This window comes from Pelodiscus sinensis, chromosome 10 (genome assembly GCF_052426305.1).
Source record: "Pelodiscus sinensis isolate ZL-2025 chromosome 10, ASM5242630v1, whole genome shotgun sequence".
Lineage (NCBI taxonomy): Eukaryota > Metazoa > Chordata > Testudines > Trionychidae > Pelodiscus > Pelodiscus sinensis.
The window spans coordinates 2,605,122-2,631,986 of record NC_143061.1 but is presented as its reverse complement, the minus strand read 5'-3'; the positions used below and the strand labels follow the sequence as shown (position 1 = coordinate 2,631,986).

Here is a 26,865-nt window from a genome sequence, read left to right as displayed (position 1 = left end):
AACTCGAAATAAGCTATGCAATGTGCTGGAGACGCACCCTTAGGCTATGTCTACACAGCAGCATTATTTCAAAATAACATAGTTCACACAACCGGCAGTTATTTCAACATAATATCAAAATACTGTCACGGTGGAGGTCTTCTTACACCGACTCCCATAACCCTCATTTTATGAGAAGTAAGGGAAGTCGGTGAAGCGTGCTCTATTTCGAAATAAGTGCTGGGTAGACAGCACTGAAACTCAAAATAAGCTATTTTGAAATAAGGTTTGCAATTGACGTAGCTCAATTTGCCTAGCTTATTTCAAGTGAAGCCCTGCAGTGTAGATGCACCTTTTCTTGAAGGTGCCACAGGACTTCTTCTTTCTTTCTTTCTTTTTGCAGATCCAGACTAAGATTCAGATTGGTCAGGGTGGGGACAACTCTTTCCCATGCTGGGAGCCTCTGGATCCACATCCGATCTTTGCGGCTCGGATTCATCTTTCGGGTGGCAGCCCCTTCCTGCTCTTCCCTCCAAGCCTTGCTTGAAACAAACACGCTACAGCGGCCCGAGGAAACCGGCTGCTGATCGCAGGCTGCAAACCTGAGCGGAGCGTGCTGGCTCCAGCCCCCCACGCTCACTCTCAGCCCCCCAGAGCCAGGCTGTGCCCAGCCCGCGGCTCGGATCCCGGGCAGGGTGCCCCGCCACAGGCTCAGGCGGCTGGGTCAGGACCCGCCCCCCCCCGGTGCCTGGCTGTGTCCCCGCCCCCGCCCCCGCTCCGTACGGAACGCCCAGGCTCGTTTCCTGCCCGCGGTTACATTGTATCCAGCAGGCGGGGGCGGGGGCGCAGGGGAGGCGGCCGGGAAGTTTCGCAGGGGGCCGGGGAGGGGGGCAGGAGATCGGGGGCTGGGATCGCCCCCCTGCGCTGCCAGCGGGCCCTGCGGCGCCCACTCGCCCCGGAGAGCCCCCCCCCCACCGGTGCCCCGGGGGGGCCGGGCATTTACCGGGGGAAAGCGCCGCCCCCCCCTTCCCTTTCCCCCGCCGCCGGAGGAGCAGGAAGCGCCGGAGCCCAACATGGCTGAAATCAGCATCGACCAGTCCAAGCTGCCTGGGGTCAAGGAGGGTGAGTGGGGCGCGGCCCTGCCCCCCAAGGGCGGATCGGGGGGGGGCCGGGTGCCCCCCCCGCTGGGGAACGGGCGGGGTGGGTCTGGCAGCGCAAACCCGCGGGGTTCCAGCCGGGCGAGCTAAGGGGGGCGGTGGGAAGGGGTGTGTGGCCTGCCCGGCTCTGTTTTGAAATGTGACTCTTCCCGGCTGGGCTGGCAGGCTGGAGAGCAGGAACCCCCAGCCGGCTCCCACAGCTGGGGGCCTAGGCGCTGGGGCTGGAGGGGAGGAGAGGGGAGGGGATGGACTGGAGGGGAAGTCTGATTTCTGGGGGGGGGGGGGGAGTCGAAAACTAACAATGTGTGTTAGGAAGTGGTGAAGATGAGAGGCCCTAGAGAGAGGTCTCCCCACAGGTTGCCTCAATGTTCCCTCTCATCTTTTCCATCCATGTGTGGAATAAGTGTTTTATGTGCGCCGAGGAATGTGCACCACCAGGAGAACCCAAAAACCTCACTGTGGGCGCTCCGCTAATCCCCTGGGAGGCATTGGCATGTCTGCTGAGTGGCCACCCAAGCACCCGCGTATAGGGAATGCTGGCTGGAGATCTGATTTTTTTGCGAGGGGCGGGGGTCTAGATTGGCTTAAACTTATTTCAAGTTTTACTGGCCATAAATTGGAGAAGGAAGAGGGAGGGGATTCAGCAAAGGCAGATTAGGCGCGGCGTTGAACGTGGTAGCGATCTGAATGTCACTCGCCATTCTGCTTTCCCGCATATCTAGATGGAGACAAAAGCAGCAGTGCTTTTCCGATTGTGAAATCAGCAGAAATGTGGGCGAGAAGGTGGAACCTTTTGTATCCTCCAGTGGAATGGCTCCGTTTTTGTTATTGTCCCTGTGGAAGGGGGGAGGCGGACCAAGTGGAGAGGGAGGGATGGCAGGGGAGCGCTGCACATTTGGAAGCATGTCAAACAATAAGCCTTGCTCTGAAATAGTTGGGAGCCTATTCATGCCATTGAGATGCAAATGCACCCTTCACCCGCTGTTGCCCCAGCAGGGTAGGGGCTAAGCTTTGGGAAAAGGCAGGATTGTGGCTGGCAAAGAGGTTTATTCATCTTGTGGGCCAATGCCTGTTGTAAAATCAGCGGTGCCCAGGAAAACACACTTTGGTGCCATCTATGCGGTAGGATTTAACCACATTTTAATGGTGCCCCATGTGTCACGGTTCAAAGAGGTGGTTAAAATATGGGTCAGTCCTGTCTCCGCTGAAAGGCCGAATGTGTTTTCACTGGGTCTGGAACAGCCATGTGCTAAGCAGGTCTCCCAGCATCGCTGATCTTACCGGGCTCAGAGGCAGGGGTTCCGAGTGCAGGATAAATACTGAATTAGAGTGCAGGAGAGCTGGGCTTTTGCCACTCTGGGCTGTCGTGGGTTTGCATTGCTCTAGAAGGCAACCAACCATATTTTAGATTTTGTGTTGAGAATTGCAGTTTAAGCCCTGCTCAAAGGGAGCGGGGTCTGGCAACTGCAGCAAAGGCCTGGGAATTTGGAGTCCTGCGTTCAGTGCCCAGTTCAGTGGGTCTGAGACTCAGTTTCTCCATCTGGAGAGCAGAGATAATGATAGAGACCTACTTCAAAAGGGATGTGATTAAAAGTGCTCTGCGGTCTGAAGATGAAAGGTGCTATTTAAGGGGTAGATTCTGCTTTTGCTTACAACAGTGTACATCTTTAGTAATTCACTCGGCAGAGGTGTTACTCTGGATTCTAACCAGTGTGAGGAGAGTGGCAAAGGTTCTAATTACTGTATAAATTCATCCAGAATATTGCAGACATATTTCCAAGATTGTAGCCAATAGCATTTTTTCTGCGTGAATACAGAATAGCAAGCATGCATTTGAAGATCCAGTTTAGTGACAAGGAGAAATAGGCCCAACTGGGATGTTAAAAAAGGGTGTCAATGTATCTGTGTAACCATTACAAAATCTTAGTGGTTACACGCTGCGGTACAAAGCTGATACAGAGCCAGCAGCACTAAGTGGCAGCCGGCTCCTGGGGGCGGGGTCAGGAATCGGTGTGTAGCTGTTAACGGGAACCAATAACCCTATGGATTTGTCATGAATGTTTCTGTTTGTGGCCTGTAGGGAATGGCAGCAGTGAGGGTGAGAATTTGAAGGGTGAGATTCTGGCCCTGTTGAGTTACTGGCAAAACTATTGATTTCAGCGGAGCCAAAATTTCACCCTGAAATCCAAAGAATTGGAGTAGGGGAGTGTTGCCACATAACTGAAACGTGCAGGGCAGGTGGGGCCTTTATGTTCGGTACAGTTCTGTTTATACCTTTAATTTACTAAGAACACAATACGTCAGGTTCTTTATTTTTATTTAATTATTTTTTTAGTGGTGGAGAGTGCTGAACCCCAATTAGGGTAGATCTCTTCATTACTGACCTAGCCATTTTTAGTCTCTGCTTACGCTACCAAACAAAGGTTAGAAATGGAACATCTTCCATAACCGGGGAAATATATATGTTCCAGCTGCAGAAAATTGTTGTCAGTGTTAGAGAAGCGTCCACTCTGTTTATTTTGGACAAAGGTCAATGTGGTGATTCATTAACAGGCTGGGATACTATTTTGCTACTTTCTTGGGTTGGGTTATTTTATTATTAACTCTCCCTCACCTGAGTTATCGCTGAGGGTCTGGTTGCCTGGACAACAGGATGTCATGGACGATCAAGGTGCTGTTGCTGTTTTAGGGCTGTGGTCTTCACTCAGGAAGGTTAGGCCGACTATACTTAGATGGGTGATCTAAGAAGCGTAAGGCGGTGCGGCAGGATGTGGTACTGGTTATTCAAATCACCAGATGACTTCTCGCTGAAGCCAGGCCTATGCAAACTTTTGCCGGTGTTGTGCTGATATTTTAGAAGGGGGGATGGGATGGGTAATCAGAGGCTTGGCCGTCTGACGTCCATCCTGGCCAATGCCAAGATAATGGAGTGGCTTATAGGGGGCAGAGGTAATGGACGGTAATGTAATTACAGGCTGAAACTCTCTAAACCTGGTGGAGGGCTAGCGCCTGGGAGCCATGCAGGCTGGCAGGGCAGCAGGAGCCTGGCACGCAAAGGCTGCAGTAGCTGGATGTGGCAGCTGGGACTGCCAGTGCGCAGAGGCAGTGGGGCTGCCTGGCACGGCAGTGGCGCCCAACGACAGAGGGAGTTGGCTGGGAGTCCGGCAGTCGGACCAGTGCTGGGGGAGGGTCAGTGGCAAGGGAGGCCAGAACTGACCTCCCCTGATCCAGCAAATCCCTCATCCAGGACCGATCAGGTCCCAAGGGTGCTGGACCAGCGAGGTCCGACCTGTAATACCAGTCAGCCTGGGTGTATGGAAAAGAGGACGTTACTCAGACAGGGTCCGGTTTTGTTTGAATGTGAGATTGCAGATCTGGGTGATGAACAATAATCTGATGCCAGATCCTGAGAGTGCTGCAAGGCCTTGTGTTCTGGTACTCAGCAACACTGTGATGTGTAAAACTGACGGGGCACACCTACACTGAATCCAGCGCGCTCTCACAATATAATTGGAACGGGGGAATTGTCATCAGTGGCTGTTTCTGTGGGCTCCTGCAGGGGTCTGGTCTTTGCCCTTTGTTATCTGACACTTATCAGTGAGCTGAACAAACAGAAAATCATCCCCCGCAAAGTTTGCAAAAGACGCACAAGTTGGAAGAGTGGCAAGCGGTGAAGAGAAGTCACTACATTCAGGTTACTTGGTTCCTTGGGTGCAAGCAAACCATGTGCCTTTTAATACAGATACAGTACATGTAAACATGTACATTTGGGAACCAAGAACGTCAGCCATCCTTACAGGGTGATCGATACTCTCCTGGGAAACAAGCACTCTGAAAAAGATGTGGGAGTTGTGGACAATGTTCCTTCTAATTTTTTTTCCATCCACGTGCAGAATACATTTTGTAAAATGCACTGAGGCATGTGTGGATGTGCACCACCAGGAGAGAGACATGCTGCCAGTTGTGTCACTCTGCTGATCACCTGGGTGGCATTTGAATCTCTCCTGAGTGGCTGCACAAGTGCTCAGCTGACAGAATCAGCTGAACGTGTGATGTGGTGGCCAAAGGGGCTAGTGTGATCTTGGGGTTCATCAATGGGGAAATTCTTGGCCATGGTGAGCCCATGACTGGAAAACTGTGCCCAGTTCTTGTGCCCACAACTCTGCAGGACGCTGTACATGGGAGGGGGCTCAAAGAGGCGCGAGAACCTGCCTTTAGCAAGACGGTGACCAGATCACCGTTAACCTTCTCTTCGTTAAACGAAATCGATGGATTTCCTTGTATCTGTCGGGACCTTCGTGGGGATCGAATATTTAATAACACCCTTGAATCTGGCCGTCAGACATGTAACAAGATCCAGAGGCTGGAAATTGAAAGTAGACCAATTCGGAATGGCTATAAGGGGTACGTTTTGAACCGTGACGGTAAGTCCCCGCTGGGGCAGGTCCAGGGACTTTGTGGATTCTCCATCACTGGCAATTTTAAAATCAAGATTGGATGCATTTGCTACAGTAACTTTGGGGAAGTTGGGTGGCCTGTGCTCTGTGATCACTAGGGTCCCTTCTGTGCTTAAAATCTCTGAATCAATAGCAACCAGTTATGGGTCTGTGGGGGGGGGGAGGAGTTGATTTTAAACCAGTAAAAACCCCTCGAGGAGGTGCCTTTATACCAGCAAAGCTGTGGCTTATTTCTTTTGGGGAGGTGGCATAAGCTACCCCAGATGTCTTGTCGGTAGACGCTACCTCCGCATGAGCAGGCTTTGCCAGGATTGACATCCTGCAAACCTTTCCCCGTGTGGACCAGGCCTCGCTGCTGCAGGCCGGTATTCGAAGCCTGGAGTTGCCGTCTTGGAGATGAGATGGAGAGTGAAGGTTTATGACCAATGTTCCCTGGAAGCCATTCACTTGTGTGGCTACTTGGAAGAGAGTCACATGCTGCCCAGCTGATTAGCAGAGCCCCCACAGCTAGATTTTGTTTCTAGTGGTGGTGCACATTTGCACATGCTCAGTGTACATAACATTTATTCCACACGTGGATGGAAAAAGTCTGCCCATGGTGGAAAAGATTAGCGGGGACATTGGCTATGGCTAGGGATGTAAAATGTTTACCAGTTTGAAGATTGGGGGCTGCTCCGGTCCATGGCAGGCCCCCTCCCCCCCAGATTATACGCTGGCTCCCCTGCTCCCGGGGAGCTGGCCGCAGAGCCCCCAGGGAAGTCTTCCTGGGAGCAGGGCTGGCAGACTTGTTGGCGGGAAGGCTTGGCCGTGGGCTCTGCTGTGTAAAGTGTCGTTAAGCGTCATAAGGCAGAGCCCGCAGTGCGTGTAACCGCTGCGATTGTGAGCGCTTCCCCGGTTACGTTTGTAACTGCAGCTTTCCATGCCGAGTGCTGCCCATTGCGTGCGAAGAAACCCTGATGTTATGGATCAGATCTAGTCCGGTTCGATGCGGCGTCCCGGCTATTCCTGCCTACGTCCCCAGCTGCAGGCTTACATGGGCCCAGCTTTTTCATTGGCTGCCTGTGAGGCCAAGTGGACCAGAACTGGAGAACAGCTCTCCAGCCTGTCCCCAGCCTCCTAGGCCAGCTCAACGGCTGTTTACCCCTCCCCTGTTTGCAGTCGGGACCTGCCCTCTGACACAAGCGACTCTCTCTGGACCCCCGGCTCGTCTCCAGCTGCACCCCCAATCTGGGGCTGGGTAAACTGCGCTGGGTCACGTGTCCTGTTGCACCAGCGGAGCACGTCTGTTAGGGATGTGAAAATGCATTTAATCAAGTAACCGGGTAGCTGGGTACACACGGGGGGAGCGAGGGCAGGCGGCTCCCCGGGAGCCAACTCTTTAGCCGGCTCCCTCTGCGTACCGGGAGCCTGTGCGTAACCGGGAAGGTGGTCAGGCTCGTCGGCTAACCGTGCACACGCTTGCACGTTCCCGTCCCTGCCATCTGTGCTCTGTCGCTGTCGGTGAAGACAAGGCCCGGCTGTTCGCGGGCAGCCCGGTGGGCGTGTGGCCGTGCCAACGGCTGCATTGCGAACCCGTTCTCGCTGGCATCTCGAACATGACCCATGCACAGGATGCGGCGCTCCCGGTTGAAAAGCCGCCCCCTCCGCTCTGCTGCCAGCTTGCTTGGTTTCTCCGCACGTGCCCCCGGCGGGCCCAGCTGCGGCCTTGGGGGAACAAGAAGGGCTTGTGTGGATCTGCTGTGTCTTGGCAAAGCTTTGCTCTGCGCCGGCAGGCTGCCCGGCTCTCAGCGCACAGCTCTTGTGTTGGGTTAAATACTGGTTTGTTCTGAGCGTCGGCCCCTGCCTTCCCCTTTCTCCTCCTCCCACGCCTGCCCTCTGAGCTCAGCCGCTTGCCTGGACCTCCACCCCCTCCCTCGCTAGACGCGCCGTGTGGCGGCTGACCCGGAAGGCAGCAGATGGATGGGTCGCGGAGCAGAGATTCGGCGTCTCTCATGGAATCTCCCTGGATTTCCGGATGCTGTTGGCTCATGTTTGGCTCTTCGGTGATGGCCTGTGCTGTGTGTCTGCCAGTCAGTGAGGGCAGAGGGAAAACACTGGGATGTCTTTCAGGACTGGAAATAGGATCAACATTTTCATTCATTGGTATTCAGGGGCAGGGTGGAGGAATGAATCCCCTGGGGATTTCACAGAACAAGCACAGCCATGCTGGGTCAGACTAACTGTCCATAGAATCAGAGAACACTAGGACTGGAAGGGACCTCGCAAGGTCATCGAGTCCAGTCCCCTGCCCTCATGGCAGGACCCAGCACTGTCTAGACCATCCCTGATAGACATTTATCTAACCTGCTCTTAAATATCTCCAGAGATGGGGATTCCACAACCTCCCTCGGCAATTTATTCCAGTGTTTGACCACCCTGACAGTTAGGAACTTTTTCCTAATGTCCAGCCTCAACCTCCCTTGCTGCAGTTTAAGCCCATTGCTTCTTATCCTATCCCCAAGGTCAGGATGAACAAGTTTTCTCCCTCCTCTTTGTGACACCCTTTTAGATCCCTGAAAACGGCTCTCCTGTCCCCCCTCAATCTTCTCTGTTCTAAACCAGACAAGCCCAATTCTTTCCCATCTAGCCCAATGTCCTGTCCTCTGACTGGCCAATGCCAGGTGTCCCAGAGGGAGTGAACAGAACAGGGCATCATCAGCTGATCCATCCCCTGTCGCCCATTCCCAGCCACTGAGAAAAGAGGCGAGGGACACCATTCCTTAGGTGGGAGGGATAGCTCAGTGGTTTGAGCATTGGCCTGCTAAACCCAGGGTTGTGAGTTCAATCCTTGAGGAGGCCATTTAGGGATCTGGGGCAAATCTGTCAGGAATGGTGCTTGGTCCTGCTGTGAGGGCAGGGGACTGGATTTGATGATCTCTTAAAGGTCCCTTCCGGTTCCATGAGAGGTATATTTAGGCTATGTCTAGGAGGTGAGTTCTTCTTCCAGGTCTTCCACCTTCTTCTTAAAGCTCAGATGAGGTGGCCGAGTGGTTAAGGTGATGGACTGCTAATCCATTGTGCTCTGCACGCATGGGTTTGAATCCCATCCTCATCAGGTGTTTGCAGCCTTCTCTCTCGGGAATGCAGGGGCAAGATTAGAAAGGCAAAGGCACAAAATGAGATCAAACTAGCTACAGGCATAAAGGGAAACAAGAAGACCTTTTATAAATACATTAAAAGCAAGAGGAAGACCAAGGACAGGGTAGGCCCACTGCTTAGCGAGGAGGGAGAAGCAGTAACAGGGAACTTGGAAATGGCGGAGATGCTCAATGACTTCTTTGTTTCGGTCTTCACCGAGAAGTCTGGAGGTGTGCCTAATGTAGTGAATACAAGCAGAGAGAGGGTAAGTTTAGAAGATAGGATACACAAAGAACAAGTTAAAAATCACTTAGGAAAGTTAGATGTCAGCAAGTCACCAGGTCCTGATGAAATGCATCCCAGGATACTCAAGGAGCTGATAGAGGAGGTATCTGAGCCTTTAGCTATGATCTTTGAAAAATCATGGCAGACAGGGGAGATTCCAGAAGACTGGAAAAGGGCAAATATTGTGCCCATCTATAAAAAGGGGAATAAGAACAACCCAGGAAATTATAGACCGGTCAGTTTAACGTCTGTCCCAGGGAAGATAATGGAGCAGGTAATTAAGGAAATCGTATGCAAACACTTGGAAAGTAATAAAGTGATAGGGAATAGCCAGCATGGGTTTGTGAAGAACAAGTCATGCCAAACTAATCTGATAGCTTTCTTTGAAAAGATAACGAGCCTTGTGGATAAGGGAGAAGCGGTGGATGTCATATACCTAGACTTTAGTAAGGCATTTGATACGGTCTCGCATGATATTCTTATTGATAAACTAGGCAAATATAACTTAGATAGGGCCACGATAAGGTGGGTGCATAATTGGCTGGATAACCGTAGTCAGAGAGTTGTTGTTAACGGTTCTAAATCCTGCTGGAAAGGGATAACAAGTGGAGTTCCTCAAGGGTCTGTTTTGGGACCCGTACTATTCAATATCTTCATCAATGATGTAGATATTGGGATAGAGAGTACTCTTATTAAGTTTGCAGATGATACCAAACTGGGTGGGGTTGCGACTTCTTTGGAGGATAGGGACATAATTCAAAATGACCTTAGCAAGTTAGAGAAATGGTCAGAGGTAAACAGGATGAGGTTTAATAAAGAGAAATGCAAAGTGCTCCACTTAGGAAGGAACAATCAGTTCCATACATACAAGATGGGAAGCGACTGTCTAGGAAGGAGCATGGCGGAAAGGGATCTAGGGGTCATAGTGGACCACAAGTTGAATATGAGTCAACAGTGTGATGCTGTTGCAAAAAAAGCAAATATGATTCTAGGTTGTATCAACAGGTGTGTTGTAAGCAAAACTCGTGAAGTCATTCTGCCGCTCTACTCTGCACTAGTTAGGCCTCAGCTGGAGTACTGTGTCCAGTTCTGGGCGCCACATTTCAAGAAAGATGTGGAGAAATTGGAAAGGGTACAGAGAAGAGCGACAAGAATGATTAAAGGTTTAGAGAACATGACCTATGAAGCCAGGCTTCATGAACTGGGCTTGTTTAGTTTGGAAAAAAGAAGATTAAGGGGGGACATGATAGCGGTTTTCAAATATCTAAAAGGGTGTCACAAGGAGGAAGGCGAAAATTTGTTCCTCTTGGTTTCTGAGGACAGGACAAGGAGTAATGGGCTTAAAGTGCAGCAGGGGAGGTTTAGATTGGACATTAGGAAAAAATTCCTAACTGTCAGGGTGGTCAAATATTGGAATAAATTGCCAAGGGAGGTGGTGGAATCTCCCTCTCTGGAGATATTTAAGAACAGGTTAGATAGACATCTGTCAGGGATGGTGTAGACGGAGCTTGATCCTGCCTTGAGGGCGGGGGGCTGGACTCGATGACCTCTCGAGGTCCCTTCCAGTCCTATTATTCTATGATTCTATGATTCCTACCTATCCTGGCTAACAGCCACTGATGGACCTAACCTCCATGAATGTATCTAGTTCTTTTTTGAGCTGTTGAACTCTTGCCCTTCACCACATCCTCTGGCGAGGAGTTCCACAGGATGACTGTGCGCTGTGTGAAGAAAAACTCCCTTTTGTTTGAAACCTCCTGCCTATTCATTTCATTTGGTGACTCCTCGTTCTTGTGTTATGGGAATGAGTAAATAACTTTCCCTTCTGTGCTTCCTCCACACCAGTCCTCATTTCGTAGACTTCTTCATACGCCCCTTAGTCTCCTCTTTTCTGTGCTGAAAAAGCTCCATCTTATTAATCTCTCCTCACATGGCATATGTCCACACACCGACAAATTATGTTCATCAATGTGTCTGACCGCTCTGTTCTTTACTATAGTTTCAGCCAGTTTGCCTGGTACTTACCAGTCTGTAATTGCCAGGATCGCCTCTAGAGCCCTTTTTAAAAATGGGCGTCACATTAGCTATTTTCCAGTCGTTAGGTACGGAAGCCGATTTAAAGGCGAGGTTACAATCCACACTTTGTAGTTCTGTAGTTTCCCACTTGAGTGCTTTCAGAACGCGGGTGAATGCCATCCGGTCCCGGGGACTCGTTACTGTTTGTCAATTTGTACCAAGGGTCAGAGATTCAGGATGGGAGCCCAAACAGCACTTGCCTGGCCTACGGAGGTTTCCCCTTGGTCTGTCTGACGTCTAAGCAGGCAGGCACTTGGCTTGTCAGTTTTAGAGCCATCAGGACAGCAGTTGTTCAAGAAGAGCAGCGAGGTCATTGCTAAAGCAGCTGTGCTGTGCCTTGGGGGCTCATTGTGTGTGTGTGTGTGTGTGTGTGTGTGTGTGTGTGTGTGTTCTAGTGTGCACTGTGCAGGGTCCTAGTTTTCTGCTGAATGGCTGCTGCTCAGAAATCACTCCAGGCAGGCGCACGGGGACTCGGTGGCTTGGGGCCGTGTCTTCAATTATGTACAGGTTGATCCTCTCTCGTCTGGCACCCGCGGGATCAGGCTGGTTCCGAACGAGAGAGTTTTCCGGACCCCGGGAGGTCAGTACGGTCTGGCAGCATTACCAACGCTGCCCCTGCTAACTGGGCTCTTAGAAGACCTTGAGGGATAAGTTAGAGCTAAATCACATCACAGAACACTGAGAGCCAGGCCTGGGGGCTGTCAACAAACTTTACGGGACTGCAGGAAACTTGGCCACCTGCATGAAACGTGCACACCTGGCTGACTCAAATCGTACCGGATGACAGATGTTTCTGGAGAAGAGAGTTCTGGACAAGGGCGGTTCAACCCGTAGGCCTTTCCTCTGAGCATTGCGGGCCTGGGCCCAAGGCGCACATGAGCGTTGTGGAGGGTTTGACCTGGACAAGAAACACCTGGCCCAGTGAACCGCGGCCAATGGGAGCTGCGGGCCGGCGTATCTGCGAACACGAGGTAACCTCTCTGGCTCGTCCTGATGAGCCGGGTATGGCCGCAAGTTACCCACTGCTGCTCTAGACTAATAAAGAGGCAGGCGCATGGGAACATGCTGGCGCATCTCACGCCCTCCCGGTACACACGGCAGTCTGCTGACAGCGGGGTGCCTAAAGCTTGGCCACCCGAAAATGGGAAGAAATGGCACCCTGGATCCAAATAAGTTTCACAATGCAAGGGCGGGTTGGACACTTTCAAACCCCCCAAGGAGGAGGGGAGGATGCAGTGGAGCGTATCATGTGAATAGGAATGGGATAATAGTTCGAAGTCGACAGCAATAAGCTGTTTGTTGAAATGAAAAGTTTTATGTGGGGCTCAGGGCTGTCTTGTTTTCTTGAACGCGGAGGAGCGCTGTGGGTTGAGTTCTGGTTTAGCTCTGCAGAAGACCCTGCCGACTTCTGTTCGTCAAAGTGTTCATCTGCCGAACGCTTTTCCCCCTGTTCGTCCCTCCGCCAGAATAAGCCCTGAAATTTGAAAAAAAAAAAAATTCTCGCCAATTTTCACCTGTTTTTGCAGTTGTCGTAATAAACACTTTTACATTCCCGGGATAAATATAAATCGATCTGAAAATGAAGGGCCCTACGGTCGGGGCGTCAGAGGCCTCGGGGTCGGGGAAGCAATCTCTTTCCCCTGCCCTGCTCCTGGAAGGAGGGAAGGAAAACCCTGGTGCCTTTGAGCTGCGTGAGGAGAGGGTGGGCTGAGGCGTTCCCCTTTCGGAGGAAGTGACTCTGGTTTGCAAGGCTTCCCCTCCTGCTTTGTGTTAAAAATTTGGCTTCAGTTTTCTGAGTGGAGCCGCTTCCTCAGCTAGATTTAGCCCGAGGTCAAAACATGAACCTCTTTGGGGCAAGGGAGTTTGTGCTTCATGCCCTGGATGAGGCTTTGCTCAGTCTCTTTGGATCAGTCCCACGTCGGTCGCCCCTTTTATCTGTGTCCATGCGATTGTCCGGGAGCCTCCCGCAGCGGGATCCCGACACCTGCTCTAATGGTTATGATATCTGACATTCGAATCCCAGGCTCGACCCCCGGGCACTGTCTGACCTCACCCATCTCTCTCTAGGCGTCGCAACTCCGCCCTTTAAATGCCTCTGCCCCATGGGGTTCTGTGCAGGGATGTCAAAAGGCGGTGAATCGGGTCACCGTGTAACCACTGAGAAGTCTTAGCAATTCCACAGCGCAGCCAGCTCCCCAGGAAGCCCAGCTGTGTTGCGGGCTCCCCGGGAGCCGGTGCACTCCTGCTGCTCCGCTCCCAGGGAGCCGGCTGCCACCCTGTGCTGCTACCTCTCGTACCGACTTGCGGACCAGCTCCCAATGAGCTGACTGCCGCCCCATTCAGTGGACTCTGATGCAGAGCCAGCAGCAAGAGGGGTGGCAGCCAGCTCCCCAGGAGCAGGGCCAGGAGCCGGCATGTAACCGTTACGGTAACAGACAAGCTCATGCGTATTGGTTAACTGTTTAAACAGTTACATCCCGAGTAGTGTGGGGATTAACAAGGTGGTATTTGTAACGGGCTTTGCGAGCCTCTGAAGGCAGCGACTGCATGTGCCTGATCCACAGCGGGGTGCCACCGACTTCAGTGGACTTTGCATCGGCCCCCGGTGGCTTTTATTTTATTTCTGCACTACCTCGCTGTACTGCCGATACCGCTCCGTGGTCCAGATACAGCTGGGGCGTGTGGAGGTGGATTCAGTCTGTGCATGCGGGCGCTTTCCTGGCAGTCACAGCGGTGCGGGACAGAAAGCCACCGCAGGTTACGAGTGAGTCACTTTCCATCAACTTCCTGTTTTGAAAACCACGTGTGGTAAAGCGTGGAGCCCACAGATATGTGGGTGAGTGTTCTCCTCCTTGGCCCCACCGTCCACTCTGAGCCAGAGCTGGCGCTGGGAGCGGGACGGACCGATGGGGAGCAGCCGGGAGAGAGTTGTGGGGTTCGGCGAAGGGGTGACTAAGGAGGGAAAGGGACGTAACTCTACAAAGATGTGATGCATTTTAGCACTAACGGGAATGAGGATTACTCAGTGTGCCACAAGGGGCCAGAAGGTAGGGCTGGGGGAAGCAAGCCCCGAATCCTGCCCCCAGCTCTGCCCCTTCTGCTCAGGCCACGCCCCCATCCTGGGGAGGGCGGACGGCACGCGGTCCAAGCCTCCCCAGCGCTGGAGAGAACTTGGGTAGACTCTTATGAAGGTCCTTGGCAGCGAGATGGGGGCTCCTGCAGACGCCGCTCCCAAAGGCCATGGGGGACGTTGCTTTTACAGCGGGACAGGACAAGACCCTAAAGCACATCCCTGTTGGAAACGCCCCTCCGGAGACTGGCTGGGATGGCCCAACGTGTGACGTCTGTGACACATCCCTGTTACCAGATTTGCCCAATACTCTGGGGTATGCTCGTTTACCAGGGTTACCCTTATGGGACTGGGGGAAGGTTAACAGTTCTATCAGTGTGCTGTTGGTGCTTACTTGGGCTCTCATATGGAGCTGAATTCTCCCTGCTGCCAATTCCCCCTCCCACTGGAGCTCTCCTGCAGGAACTAGGTTCCTCAGGGCGGGTTCTTACCATCTTAGCAACACACACAGACACTCACACCCACTAACAGAGCACGTCTGAGAGGACTGGGTACTCAGCACTCACAAGCTGACCCCTCATATGTCCCTGGACTCAGCTGGCTGGGTTTCACAGCAATGCCACACTGCACCCTCATGTGCCTTTGGACTCCGTGGGCTGGATTAAACAGCACTTTAAGCTGCCATCCTCATAAGCCCCCAGGTTCAGCACCCCCTATCCCCACTTTCACCCCACAGTCATTCACAGGTAAACCACACGATGAGCAAACCCCACAGGATTTTGGGCACTGCAGGGATCTTTTGCTTGGGTACAAGAAGCGTTGTTGCAGAGCGAATGGGGAAGCCAAAACAACACTCGATTAAGGAAGAGTGAGCAAAAGAGAAAGAAAGAGAGAGAAGCAACCAGCTTAACAATGAAAGTGATTTATTTCTGAGTAGTGAATAGATATCAAACAGTTACAATATTAAATCTAAATTGAAGCTGATTACAAACGTTAGGTAACCATAGAACAGTTTACACAGGGCAGGGTCAGGAGGCTATGCTTAGAGAGAGAGTTGATGAGAGAGAAAGAGAGAGACAGACCTCACCACTCCACGGAGCTTGCACTGATCGGGGTTCCCAGGTGATGATTGTAGCCAGGGGTCCAGAGGGCAGGAGACAAGCAGGACAGAGCCCCCAGCACGATCAGACAGGAGATGAAGAAGTCTCAATGGAACTGATGCAGTTTAAGTCCAGGTATCAGAACAGTTTTCTTGGTGCAAGGAGAGGAGTTTTTATAGGGATAGTTCAAAGAGAAAGAGGAGAGACAATAGAGACTGATCACCCCTGGTTATGGGGGATGTTCCTTGAAGGAGCTCACAATGCAGCTAGGCAGTTTCAGTATTTTAGACGTCAATAGGATCGTTACTAGAATTGGTCTGATAATGACTAATTTGGGTGTGAGCAGGCCTGGGTTCATTAGCATCTAGAGCAGAGATTTCCCATCAGGCAGTGCGTCTCTGCTTTCGGTGTCCCATAGTTCACTGCGGTTCCTGCCTTGGAAGAGCTGCTCTCCATTCTGTATGCTAATGAGATGTCCCTCTGTTCCATCTTTAATGCAAATGAGGCTGGGGCGTTTCCTTAATTGTATCACCTCTGTCTGAAGCAGTTTAGGTGTGTCTTCCCCGGCCTTTTCATTGCTTTGTCTGATTCCAGCAAAGGCTAAGGGGAGGGGATGGTTTTCCATGAATGTCACTCCCTGGTTCCCAAAAGCACAGGGCTGGTAGGCAGCACCCCTGGGGTTCGGTGATAGCCTCCTCCCCTTCGTAAAACGGCCTGTCTCTGCTGCGGGCCTTCGCTTTCTCCTCACCCTCGCTGCGCGCTCACCGGCTCCCACTCATCTCCCTTTCATCGCTAAGCTGGTGGGATGTGGTGTTTGGGCGTTGTCTGGCGTTTCTCTCCTCCGGTTCCATCCTGGACCCTCTCCCGATTGGCTTCTGCCCCCTGCGCTGTTGTCAAAGCCTCGGATGACCTCTTCCCAATCAGAGCCTAGGACCAAAACTCCATTGTCATGACCCGTCAGCTGCCTTCCACATGGTCAACTGCCTGCTTCTTCGTGTAGCCTTGTCTGGGCTTCTGCAGCTCTTTCCTCCCTGGTTCTCCTGCTACGTCTCTGTTTGCTCCTGTGGCACGTCTGTTGGGGGTCTGACCCAGCCCCTCGCCAGATTCCTGCCTGGGTTCCGTGGGGCTGTGTCCTTCTTGTCTCTCGGGATCGTCTTTGTGGTGGCCACCCGCAGAGCGCTCTCTCCCCTCCACACCCGTCTGGTTCTCTCCCAAGTCGAATCTTCGCTGGTATCTCTGACGCCTCTTCCTTGGGGATGTCTGGCCGTCAGCTCGAGCGCAACGTGGCTGCATCAGAGTTCCTGATTCTCCTTCTGCCCCAAACCCTGCCTGCTACGTCCTTTCTCTAGCCCCGCAGACAACACCATCGTTCTGCACGCCACTCCGACCCAGACCCTGGTGTGCTCTTCGACGCTGACCTCTTGCTAGGGCGGTGTTTCTTAAACGGCCTGTTCCTTAAGACTGAGGAACACCAAACAATTTTTTTTTTTTTGAGGCACACCAAGGATTTTGTTGGTTGAGCAAGGAAGGAGGAAAAAAAAAAAAAAAGGTCGGGCCATTTTGAATTCTGCTGTTCTCCGCGGCACACTTCCAACTGGTGTGCCACAGAACACAGGAAACACTGCTAGGTCCGCGCTCCAGGGCAGTGTTCTCTGTATACTGAGCGCTTGGGTGGCCACCCAGGAGAGTTTCACATGTCACCCAGCTGCTGAGCAGAGCACCCACAGCTGGCAGCCTGTGTTTCTGCCGGTGGTGCACATCCGCACATGCGGTGGTGCACAGAACAAAATTTATTCTGCACACCATGGAAAAAAATTAGAGCGAACGTTGCTTCAGGGTATGTCTAAATCTTGCTAATTCTGTATGTATAACGTCCTAACTATACGGCCTTGCCTATCCATCCACGCAGTTAAAACTCTCATCCATACTTGCAGGAGCAGGGGCTGTATAATCTGTAATGACATCAATAAAGTCAGCAGAGAAGCACTTAGCATGCAGTAGGGACATAGAATCCCGATGAGTCAGACAACCAGTTAAACCACAGCTTCTGCTCCTGGGCTCCCTCCTCCCCATGCGTGGTCACCGGTTAACCAGTACCTGGTAAGCATCACCCTAACTGGGTGATGCTTACCAGTTAACCAGTTACCTGTTTACATCCCTATCAAAGAGTCCATAATCTTTTGCAGAGGAGCACAGTGGGTGCTCACATTCACTGCAGCCTGTCCTTTCTCTATTTGCTTGCTCAGTTTTATCTCTGCGGCTTGCGCCAGTGGGGAGGTGTCGGGGGAGCTGACGCTGCAAGTTATCCCCTGAACTCTTCACCACCCGCATGCCCATCGCTCTGTTTCTCTCTCCTGCGTGGCCATAGCAGTCCCTTCGTCACACCACGCCGCCGGGCTGGTGCTGCAGACAGGATGCCTGGCCGTGTCTCCGCCGAGCGTGACTCGGGAGCTGCTGTGGGAAACCGACAGCCTGTGGGTTGGAGGGGGAGTTTATTTTGGGCTTGAACAGAAACAAGCAACGCGGCCTGTCAGGGAAATCCCATCTGTGCCCTGCATGGCACGGCAGCCCTCCAGCTGCCGAAGGAAAGGCGCGTTCCTGAAGGAAAGCGCTCGCGTTCGGCTGCACCAGGAACCCCGTTGTTCATTCCCCAGAGGGCCGGTATTTCGTGACGGGTTAGCGCCGTGGCCGTCAAACCATCCGGCCATGTCGCTGCGCCATGCGCCAGGCGGGATAGGTATTGGGGTGCACACACAGGGGCCCGATTCTCTCTGGGAGGGGAATGATTCTGCACTCCCCGTTTGAATGGAACCCTAAAAGTTAGGTGCTGAGCCAAGCCGCTGAAAACACATGGCGCTTAATCTGCTCCAGGTGATGTTTTGGGCGGCCGTTTAGTGTATCTAATGAGCCAGCGGCTAGTAGGTTCGAAGCAGCTGCAGCTCCTGTCGGTGTCTGTGGAACCCGTGTGGTGCTTGGCGTTCCCTGGGGTGGAGTCGGTCCACGGAGCGCCGGGTTCCTCCTCCCTGAACCTCGCGTCACACAAATGGGACAGAAAAGGCTCCAAGTTCTGATCTGTGCGGGGCGAGTGACCACGGGAGTCGCAAGGCAGCGATCACCTGGACTCCTTAGAGAGTGCCTGTGGGTGTGGTGCAGGTTTGTTTAGTACAACACACTGGGGTCCTGACTGGGCCCCCGAAGTCACTAAACCCTAATGAGATTGCCCTTATGAGGGACTGATTTTTGGCAAACTCCGGGCACCAACTCCAGGAAAATCGGGCTCCTTTTTAGGTGCCTCATGTTGTACATCCAAAAACCGGCAGCATCTCAGGTCTCAGTTGCTTCTGAAACCCTGAGCAGGTAGGATCTTGGAATTGCATGGCTGGGGCGGGAGGGGAAACAGGAGAAAGTATTTGCATCTCATTCCAAAGCTCTCCTCCTCTCCCCCTCCCCCCTTCCAGGACACGGCAGGAACCCATTTATCCAACTCCTGAGGACTAAAAAAGGGCCGATCTGATCTCGCCTTCCAGGGATCATCATCAGTCTCCCGTTGTGGCCACAAAAATTCACCACCTGGAGCACTGGGTGCATGTGGCAGAGTGAACTGAGGCTCAGGCGGCTGTGTTAGGCTTGGGTGGAGTAGAGATGGAAGAGTGTAGCCGTTGTAGCGGTAACCAATCAGCATCTCGGTTTGTGCGACCGTTACCCGCTGCCTCCCGGCCCCGCTCCCGGGGAGCCGGCTGCCACTCGGTGCTGTGGGCTCTGCCGTATGACGCTCACGTGACACGGCTCGTGGTGTGCGTGACCCTTACGATGGTCAGCGCTTATGTTTGTCACCGGTTTGCCACATCCCAGGTGTGGCGGGCAGAGGCGAGAGTGGTCGTGGGAACCCAGCGGGAACGTCCCACCGTGAGAGGGCTGGCAGGTTGGATTGCAAGTTCTGCTGAAAACCCTGCTCTGATGTTTTGACTGTGAAGTAAGCGGTCACTCCAGCGCTGGGGAAAGATGCCGGATTGGCTCTGCTCCGGACAGAGCATGATGCTGGCCCCGCAGCCTGGACTATGGGACCAAGAGCGTCGTTCGTGGGCCATAGCCCGGTCCGTGTCAGCTGAGACTAGCCACAAGGGCAGTCCCTGTAAAGCAGTGGTTCTCAACTCGTTTCAGTCCATGGACCAGCAGGCCAATCAAAAAATTTTCGTGGACTTTGGACAGCATTCCTGTGGACCACCGAAAAAGTCACCGTGGACCACCAGTTGAGAACCACAGCTTGCACATCATAATGGAGATGTGTCTGCTAGGACTGAGAGCCTAGGGCCAGCAAACGTCCCTCCGTGGCGCTCGGTTACTGCCGGCAGGGGCTGCCCGTAAGGCTGTGGCGTGGCAGCGAAAGGCTCCAAGCATTGACCTCCCTCCCAGGAGCTGCCCTGCCCCGTTTTCCACCCTGCCCCTCCCAAAGCAGAATTCCTCTTTCTGCAGCGGTTTCCTGCTTTCTCGCCCTGGCACGGACTGCGTGAAATAAAAAGATCTGACCCGTCGTGGAGGGTTGTCGGGGCCCTCCAGGGAGGAGCCTGCCTGTGCTATGCATGAGCATGCCAGCCCTAGGATCCGACCTGTTCAGCCGGGGCAGGTGGGCGGGAGGTTGTGAGCTGAATGCAAGTGCCTTGCAAAGCAGTTTCACTCGTTGGCGGGGGCGGGCGGGGAAAATTCAGCAAGTTGAATGTTTCTTCTGGAAACTGCCACCTGGCTCTTAAATCTCCGAGTCTTTTCCGGAGACAATTCGAGGAAGTACCGGGCAGCCTTCCGAGAAGCTACCACGTTGGAGAGGCTCCACCGTGACCTTTGTCCCGTGAGAGATTGTCCGGATTGTTTCTGAATACCTTTGCAGGCAGGAACAGACTGCAAGCAGCAGCCCAAACTTGTCAAGAATTTGACAGTTCGGTGGTTTGGTTTTGTTTTTTTACAGTGGTTTTTGCTGATGAAACAGCTTTGTCTTGTCCCTTCTAGGAATGTAAAACGCTGCTTAATTGGCTAACCAGTCAAACGTAGAGTTTAACTAGTTAATGGATTAAAGAGGAGCTGCTCCACTGGTTAAACGGAACCAGTTAACCCTTCCCGTGTGAGGCTTACTGGTTAATCATTCACACCCCGAGTCTCTTCTCTTCCCCCACCCGCTTTGAGATCCTAGAAATGCAGTGGTTCTGCATGTAGCGTCACTCTGACTTGCTAGCATCGCCTGCGTTTTGTAAACAGTTTGTTTTGAGAACGGAACAGCTGCTGGAAAATGGTAGGAAAAAGGAGCTAGATTTCGGTGCAGGAAAAGACCTGTCTGAGGGAGAAGGCGGATCACTGAACTAGGCGAAACCTCGGAGCACGGCAGAAAGAGTCGCTGGACTCTGTCAGGTGCACATGCCGGTAAGGCCTGAGGTTCCAGGGCATTTGTGCGGCATGTGAAGCTCTGTGTAACACGAGGAGCTGCCGTTTGTTGTCAGTGTATTGGGCCCATTAAGGCAGCTACCATTTTGTGCAGCAGATTGGGTGCATCATGCTGCAGCGGGAACAAGTACACACTGTGCTCACTCCTGCGCTTTACATTTGTTCCTTCTTTGTTCTGTTTCTGTTTATATAAATAAACCTAACTTTGCCCGTGCCTGGTGCTGACTTTTCAGTTCTCACACTTCCTCCGTTGCAAGCAGGCATGGGCAGTGCGGGCTGAAGAAGCTGAGGCAATAGGCAAAGCTAAGAAAGCCCAAATGTCGTTTCCATGACGTGTTCAGGCCTTTGTTTTGTCTTTCCCCTTAGGCAGGCCGAGGTCTCGGCGGAGACCCCCGGGGTGCCGTAATGAGCTACAGGCGCTGTGCTGGCGATGCCAGTGTCGTGGGGGGCTCAGCACTCAGGGTGTCTTTCGCCCCACTCTGGGGCCTCGGTGGCAGTCTGGCCGTTTTGTGACCCCTGTGGGAGGGCAAATCCATACCAGACCATTTGTTGGTTTTTTTCTGTAACAGACTAACTCAGCTACCCCCTGAAGCGCCTGGGTTCCTAGACTGACCTCTCTGGTGGGAAGCCTTTAGCACAGTGTTTCTTAAACTTTTTAAGGTGAAAGAACACGAAACAATATATATATTTTTATGAGGAACACCAAAAAAAAAAAAAAGGTTGGGGGAGAAGTAATTGAGCCAAAAAAAAAAAGTCACTTGTCCCTTTAAGGGTGGCCATTTTGAACTCGGTTGTTCTCCGCGGCGCACCGGTGTGCCATGGCACACAGTCTAAGAAACACTGCTTTGGCAGGACCGAGCGCCCTGCTGTGAGGAGGCTGCCTCCTTGGGAGGAGCGCGGACCTGCCGTCTGAGGAAACATCACACACTTGCCAGTTGGAGCAGCAGTTTTCAAACTTTTTTTCTCGGGGCCCCATTGAAGAAAATGGTTGATGCCCCGGCTCAACGGAATGTGATTGGAGTGTGAGTTGCAGGGTCTGGGAGGGGGCTCCGGATTTGGAGGGGGGGCCAGGCCTTGAGCTGCTTCCAGTCAGCGGTGCAGCGGGGGCGCTAAGGCGGCTTCCTGCCTTTCCTGGCACCACAGACCAGGCTGCGCCCAGAAGCAGCCGCAGCAGGTTCCCAGCCAATGGGAGTGCGGAGCTAGTGCTCAGGGCAGGGGCAGTGCGCTGAGCCTTGTGCGCTCCCCCCTCCACACACACACCTAGGAGCTGGGCCTGCTGCGACCGCTTCTGGGGTGCAGCGCAGTCTGTGGTGCCAGGACAGGCAGGGAGCTGCCTTAGCCCCTTCACTGCTCACCTGATCCCCCTCCAGCCACGAGCCCCAGTGCCCGACATCCACGACCTGGTACTGGGTTGTGACCTGACATTTTCAAACTGGGTTAGAGCACCCTCCATCTGAGAATCTCCAAGATCTTTGTAGGTATTGGCCAATTCAGGCACACGCCACTTGGGCATGCATGGAGGTGCACGTTTCACAGCTCAGGGTGGATTTACAGGCAGACAAACTCAGTATTGGTGATGGTTTGCAATCAGTGTTCCTGCTAATCCCTTCTACCCATGTGCGGAATAATTTTTTCTATGCACACTGAGGCCTGTGCAAATGTGCACCACCAGTAGGAACAGAAATGTAGCTGGGCACTCTGCTGATCTCCTGGATGGCCCTGGAATCTCTCCTGAGGTAGAGACGTAGAAACTGGGCCTGCTGTGACCGCTTCTGAGGCACAGCACAGCCTGCTGCGCCAGAACAAGCAGCTCCCTGCCTTAGCCCCCCCCCCCCCCCGCCGCTGCTCCCCTGCTCCCCCTGCAGCAAGGCGACCCAGCGCCCGACATCCCTCCTCCCAGTGCTGGGGCACGTCCCCTCCTTTGAAAACCGCTGAGTTAGAGCATCTCTGCTTGTGTCCCTGCTGCTTCTGGGACTGTCTGGGCCCAACGAGGCGAAGTCCAGTTAATTCGTGGCAGGGAACAGTTGATCTGTTTTCTCTAGTCGCTAACGCCTGTCGCTTAGGGAACTGGGATTCCTGTGATTGAGGCTTGTTTGCGGAGAGGGAAGTGCGGACTTCTCCATTCCCCTTGGCTGCCCCCCTGTCGGCTAGCCCTCTGCGCACAGCGGCAGCCCAGGTCACAGGCAACGGCGAGGGCCTTGCGTCCACAGTTAGCGGCGTAGGTGGAACGTGGGGAGCTTCATTTCAAAGGGCTGAGAATGGTACGAGGGACTAGTTCCGTGGATTTACCTCCCCCGCCTAGATAAGCTTTCGGTGGAGCCAAATCCTTTGTTATGTCAGCCTCTGACCTGGGAAGTCCGATATTCACCCAGCAAGCGCTGCTCCAGCCGCTCCCGGTGGAACGTGGCCAGCGCTTTGCGGGGCACAGCCGTGGTTCAGGGGAGTTTTGCTCACGCACCTAATCCCACAAGGGGACAGGAGGTGCCTGGCCGGGGGCTTTCATCCGTCAGACGGATCCTGCCAGAGCTGCCGGGAGCAGAGACGCTGCTGCCCGGCATGAAGTCACAGTGACAAACCCCCAAGAGGGAGCAGGCCTGGGATGAGGCCCCGAATCCGAGCGATGGGATCCGGACAAGGGGGACAGCAGCGAGACCCCTCAGAGTCACCTTCACCACCTGCCCCTCTGCTTGGGTCAATTACGTATTTTATACCAGTAAAAACACAAGTAGTGACAGGAGAGACAGTGCCGGGTACACAGTCAACGTCCTTCTCTAGCTTCCCATTTGGCCAGCGGCCTGCCAGAAACCCAGCGCAGCCCTACCTGGCAGCGGGCGGGCAGGGGAGGCCCAGGCCTGGAAGAGCAGGGGCAGACTGTGTCGGAGGAACCCGACGCTGCATAAATCTGTCAGCTCAGTCCCTCATTTTCATATGGGCCGGGCCCCCCAAGCTCTGGCGAGTGAGGGGATAATGGGGAGGGTCTTTCTCCTTCCTGGTTGGGGGCCATATCTGTGAGGGTTTTTTTTTTTTTGCTTCTCACTCCTGTGCGGCCCCCGAATGATTTTCGGTGCCTCACAGCTCCCCTGGGCTGCAAACAACAAACCGGAGCCAAGGGGAGCTGCAAGGCTCCATGACTGCAGAGCAGTGAATAAACAAACTGGGGTAGCCCGTTATCAGCTTTCTCACAGCGGAAACCCTGCTTTAGCAAAAGATCTCCAAGCACTTGCCAGCCACTAGAGAAATAAAGCACCACTCCAGTTTAATCATTGCACAGCTGGGTAAATCGAGACGCGGCACAAGTAAACAGGCCTAAGTCCATAGTCCTGTTCCCTCTAGATTCTTGTACCACCCCGCTCGCTGCGGCTGTGTGGCCAACCCTCATGATCGTTAGCGTTTTCCTTAAAGCCCAGTGTGACTTCAGTCGGTTTCTGAAGGAGCACTTGCATTGCTAGCCCTTGTGGCTGAGCAAAAAGCTTTAAAATACGACCCCCGTGTGCCCTAAAGGCTCAGAAATCGAAAGGCAAACAAACCAACCCCAAATCTATTGCAGGCTGAACCTCTCTAATCCAGCACCCTCAGGACCTGACCGGTGCCAAACCAGAGAATTTGCTAAACCACGAGAGGTCAATATTGTCTAGCAGCATCACCAACACTGGCACTGCTTGCTGGACCATTGGAGGACACTTTTAGTGGTAAATTGGAGCTAAATCACAGCACAGACCACTGAGAGCCAGGACCAGGGGCTGTAAACACATTTTACGGGACCACGGGAAACTTGGCCACACCCATGCTAGGTGGCCATCCGGCAAACTGAAATCGTGCCGGACTGTGGAAGTTGCCGGACTAGAGAGGTTCAACTTGAGCTGTAATTCTCTATCTTCGGTTTTGCAAACGGATTTGCATGGGAGTCCCCCTAAGCTGAATTGATCCTGAGTGCATGGAAGACCTGCAAGATTGGGCCCGTGTTTTGCATGTTCGGGGGAGCGAGTCCGTTTATTTTCAGTTGCGCAGCGCACCCGTACCTTGGAGAGAACGAAGTGTGTGCGAGTGTTACGACGCTGCTGGCTGGCTGGCTATCATAACAAGTTAAAAATAAACCCGGGTTTCCCCATGGTGTGGAACTAGCCTCCCTTTGAAATTTGAAGTGTGAAAGTGTCAGGCGTTTCCACACCTGTGACATGCAAAATATGTTCCTCCCAGACCAGAGCCAGCTGGAGACCCCGGAGATCCTTTCCCTGTTTAGTTTGTCTCCAGGGCGTTTTCAGTTTCTTTTAGAGAATTTATACCAGTCGCTCCCTCATTGTTAGGCTAAGGACCCAATCCTGTGCTTACAGAGATTTTTGCCATTGTTTTTCATGGGTGTTGGTGCCTGTAGACTGGTTCCTTCAGGGAGCCATGTACAGCTGGTTGGAAAATGGAGTTTTCTTTCTGCTGAACTCTTAAAAGAAGAAAAAAAGAGAATTCTTCCTGCCCCCCCAAATATGTGCTGTCATTTTTTTTTTTTACACGTAGGGTGTGTCTAGACTACAGTGTTTTGTCGACAAAAGTGGACTTTGTTGACAAAACTATACCTGTGTCTACACTGCCACTGAGTTCTGTCAACGGCGGTAAACCTCATTCTACGAGGAATAACACTTTTTGTCGACTGAGTTCTGTCGACAGAAGGCGTTATTGCATCTACTCTGTCCTTTGCGCCTACACTGTCATGTCGACAAAGCGGCTTGCTTTATCGACAGAACTGGATGTAGCCTAGATGCTCTTGGTCGAAAGAAGCTTTGTCGACAGTATCTGTCGACAAAACTTCTGTCGACAAAAGCCTATAGTCTAGACGTACCCAAAATGTTGATTTTTTGCAAACAAACCTTCCCATAGTTTGGCTGAAAATTAAAATGATACTGTGGAAGAGCCTTGCTTATCAAAAGCCTAGTTTTGATGGACTGTTTGGATGGACAAATTTTCATGCGCCCTGGCACTCAGCAGTGTTGTAATTAGTGCAGTAAGTAGTTAATTAGTGTTTTTCTTAAGTCTCAGCTCCTGGAGTCAGGTGACTGTGCTGGTTTCTGCCTTTTTTGTTAAAGAAAAAAAGACTTTCTGGCCCTTGGAGCTGTGGAGAAAACTTCAAAATGTGACCCTCTCCCCCTCCCCCTTCCCACCGGGCACGCTAGAGGCTGAGACGAGGCTGAGGAAAGGAGGAAACAGCTCTCTGGGTGGGAAAGGAAAGCTAAGCCAGGAGCCCTGCCGATGGGAGAGATTGTGTCCGAAGTATTTGCAGCTCTTTGTCTTCGCCATGTTCCCGGGCCCTTTGTGTTCACTCTATTGATTGTTGGCTGCTCTGCTTTCCCCACGCAGTGTGCCGAGACTTTGCCGTGCTGGAAGATCACACCCTCGCTCACAGTCTGCAGGAGCAGGAGAGTAAGTGTCCGGCGCCCGGCCCTTGCGCTCTGTTTGTCTCAAGTCGGTCCCCGCAAAGTGCAGACGGGGCTGCAGAGCAGGCGGAAGAATCACTGGAGCTAATACTGGAGCAGCTGGGATTTCCAGAAGGGCTTGATGCATTTTGCTGTTGCGGGGGAATAGAGCATCCAATAGCAGTTTTACTAACCAAAGCTCTGCTTTGAATTGGGAATCAGATTTTGCCTACCCTTGTGATTGCTACACGCTGTTAACCAGCTGCTGTGCTAGCCCCCAGAGAGGGCTGCCTTTCTGTGGTAGGTGAGGTGATCCCTTTGGACCTAAATCTCTTTGAGGAGGTTCTGGTAAAACTTTACACATGTGGTGGGGGGGTTTGCTTGTTGGTTTGTTTTTAAACATTGGCCAAGATTTTTTTACAAGCGCCTAGTAATTTCAGAAGCCTCAAGATTTAGGGGCCCGGTCTGAGGCACCTCAAAGGAGTCCGATCTGTCCTTTGACTCGCAGACCTCTTTAAGACGTCTCAGGTTGGATCCTGAAAACCTTGGACATTATCTTTATCTTGACGCAGTCCGGATGCTTTATCTTAGTCGCTTGCAGCTCTGTCTTGGGGGCTGGATGGAGTCCAGCGATCTATCGCTCTAGTGCCATTTCCGGTTTTTATTCTAGTGAAGATGAGGAGGGTCATCTAATCAGGGTCGTGTTGAGCTGTTGGGGGAGCCCATCTCATTTTGCCATATCGAAGGGGCTATTTGTGTCAAAAAGTCACCAACAAACTGAAACTTCCCAAT

The 26,865-nt window shown here is 52.7% G+C and overlaps 1 protein-coding gene and 1 non-coding gene across 4 annotated transcripts in view; both read left to right on the top strand.

The window, feature by feature from the left end:
• Positions 1-790: 790 nt before the first annotated feature.
• Positions 791-26,865, top strand: part of CCDC50 (coiled-coil domain containing 50) — a 59,937-nt gene continuing 33,862 nt past the window's right edge. Inside the window, exons 1-2 of one of the 3 annotated variants that reach the window (XR_012906334.2) lie at positions 791-1,101; positions 26,018-26,080. Coding sequence is in view for 2 of the 3 variants with exons in the window: in XM_075938273.2 (XP_075794388.2) it covers positions 1,053-1,101; positions 26,018-26,080 (112 nt within the window). In the remaining variant the exon portion in view is untranslated. The remainder of the gene's footprint in view (positions 1,102-26,017; positions 26,081-26,865) is intronic. The other 2 variants (XM_075938273.2, XM_075938272.2) reach the window with 2 other exon arrangements.
• On the top strand, positions 8,606-8,687 carry TRNAS-GCU (transfer RNA serine (anticodon GCU)). Its single transcript has one exon. It is a non-coding gene; the product is annotated as a tRNA-Ser (tRNA).